This window comes from Orycteropus afer, unplaced genomic scaffold (assembly GCF_000298275.1).
Source record: "Orycteropus afer afer isolate SDZICR_OR568_19922 unplaced genomic scaffold, OryAfe1.0 scaffold00490, whole genome shotgun sequence".
In the NCBI taxonomy this organism is placed as follows: Eukaryota; Metazoa; Chordata; class Mammalia; order Tubulidentata; family Orycteropodidae; genus Orycteropus; species Orycteropus afer.
The window spans coordinates 257,308-258,412 of NW_006922077.1; the positions used below are offsets into that span (position 1 = coordinate 257,308).

Consider the following 1,105-nt stretch of genomic DNA (forward strand, 5'->3'; position numbering starts at 1 on the left):
CTTGGGGCTACAGAATTTTACCTTCTGGCCGCCATGTCTTATGATCGCTATGTAGCCATCTGCAAACCCCTGCATTACACAACCATCATGAGCACCAGAGTGTGTATCCAGCTGGTTCTCTGTTCTTGGCTAGGTGGGTTCCTAATTATTTTATACCCAATCATCCAGACCAGTCAACTGAATTTCTGTGCCTCCAATGTGCTGAATCATTATTATTGTGACTATGGACCCCTCATAGAAGTATCTTGCTCAGACACAGGACTCCTGGAGCTAATTGACTTCATCTTAGCAGTTGTGACCTTGGATGTCACCCTAGTGCTGGTGATTCTCTCCTACACAAATATCATCAGGACCATTCTGAAGATTCCCTCTGCCCAGCAAAGGAAAAAGGCCTTTTCCACATGTTCTTCCCACATGATTGTCATCTCTCTCTCTTATGGCAGCTGCATCTTCATGTACATAAAACCTTCAGCAAAAGAAGGCATTGCCTTCAATAAGGGAGTAGCTGTGCTCAATACATCAGTGGCCCCTTTACTGAACCCCTTCATTTACACTCTAAGGAATAAACAAGTAAAACAAGCCTTCATGGATGTGGCCAGAAAGATTATGAGTCTTATATGAATTTAAAGAAAATTCTGAATGATGTTCCTGCAGTTCTTCCCCATAAAACTCAGGAGGAGCTTCCTCACCTTCCACTTGTTAAACAACATCTCAGAAGAATTTTTATGAGGAGATGTCAAAGTTAAATTTCAAACTTACCAACACAATTTGTATGTTCTGTAAGAATTCCCAGGGTTATAGTAGAGCTGACAAGGGACAAGGTTGTAGTCACTTCTTGGTCACAGCCAGCCACCCAGAGGGAACAAGTAGTTCAACCTGTGAGCTCAGGACCATAGTCACAGGCAACATCAAGCTCAATTGGCATAACAAACTGCACAAAACATTGTTCCACCTCCTACTTTGGCAGTAGCGACTGGGATCTTAAAGCTTGCAAGCTGCCATCTACATGCAACGAAGGGTGGGTCTCTCCTCATCCAGAGAAAAGAAGAATGAAGAAAACCAAAGACTCATGGAAACAATTCAAACTCATGACTGGTACACCATG

General features: G+C 43.0%; 1 protein-coding gene across 1 annotated transcript in view; it reads left to right on the top strand.

Moving 5' to 3' along the window:
• Nucleotides 1-621, top strand: part of LOC103209333 (olfactory receptor 6C4-like) — a 34,014-nt gene extending 33,393 nt beyond the window's left edge. Inside the window, exon 3 of the mRNA XM_042782855.1 lies at nt 1-621. Coding sequence (XP_042638789.1) covers nt 1-621 — 621 coding nt within the window.
• The last annotated feature ends 484 nt before the right edge of the window (nt 622-1,105 follow it).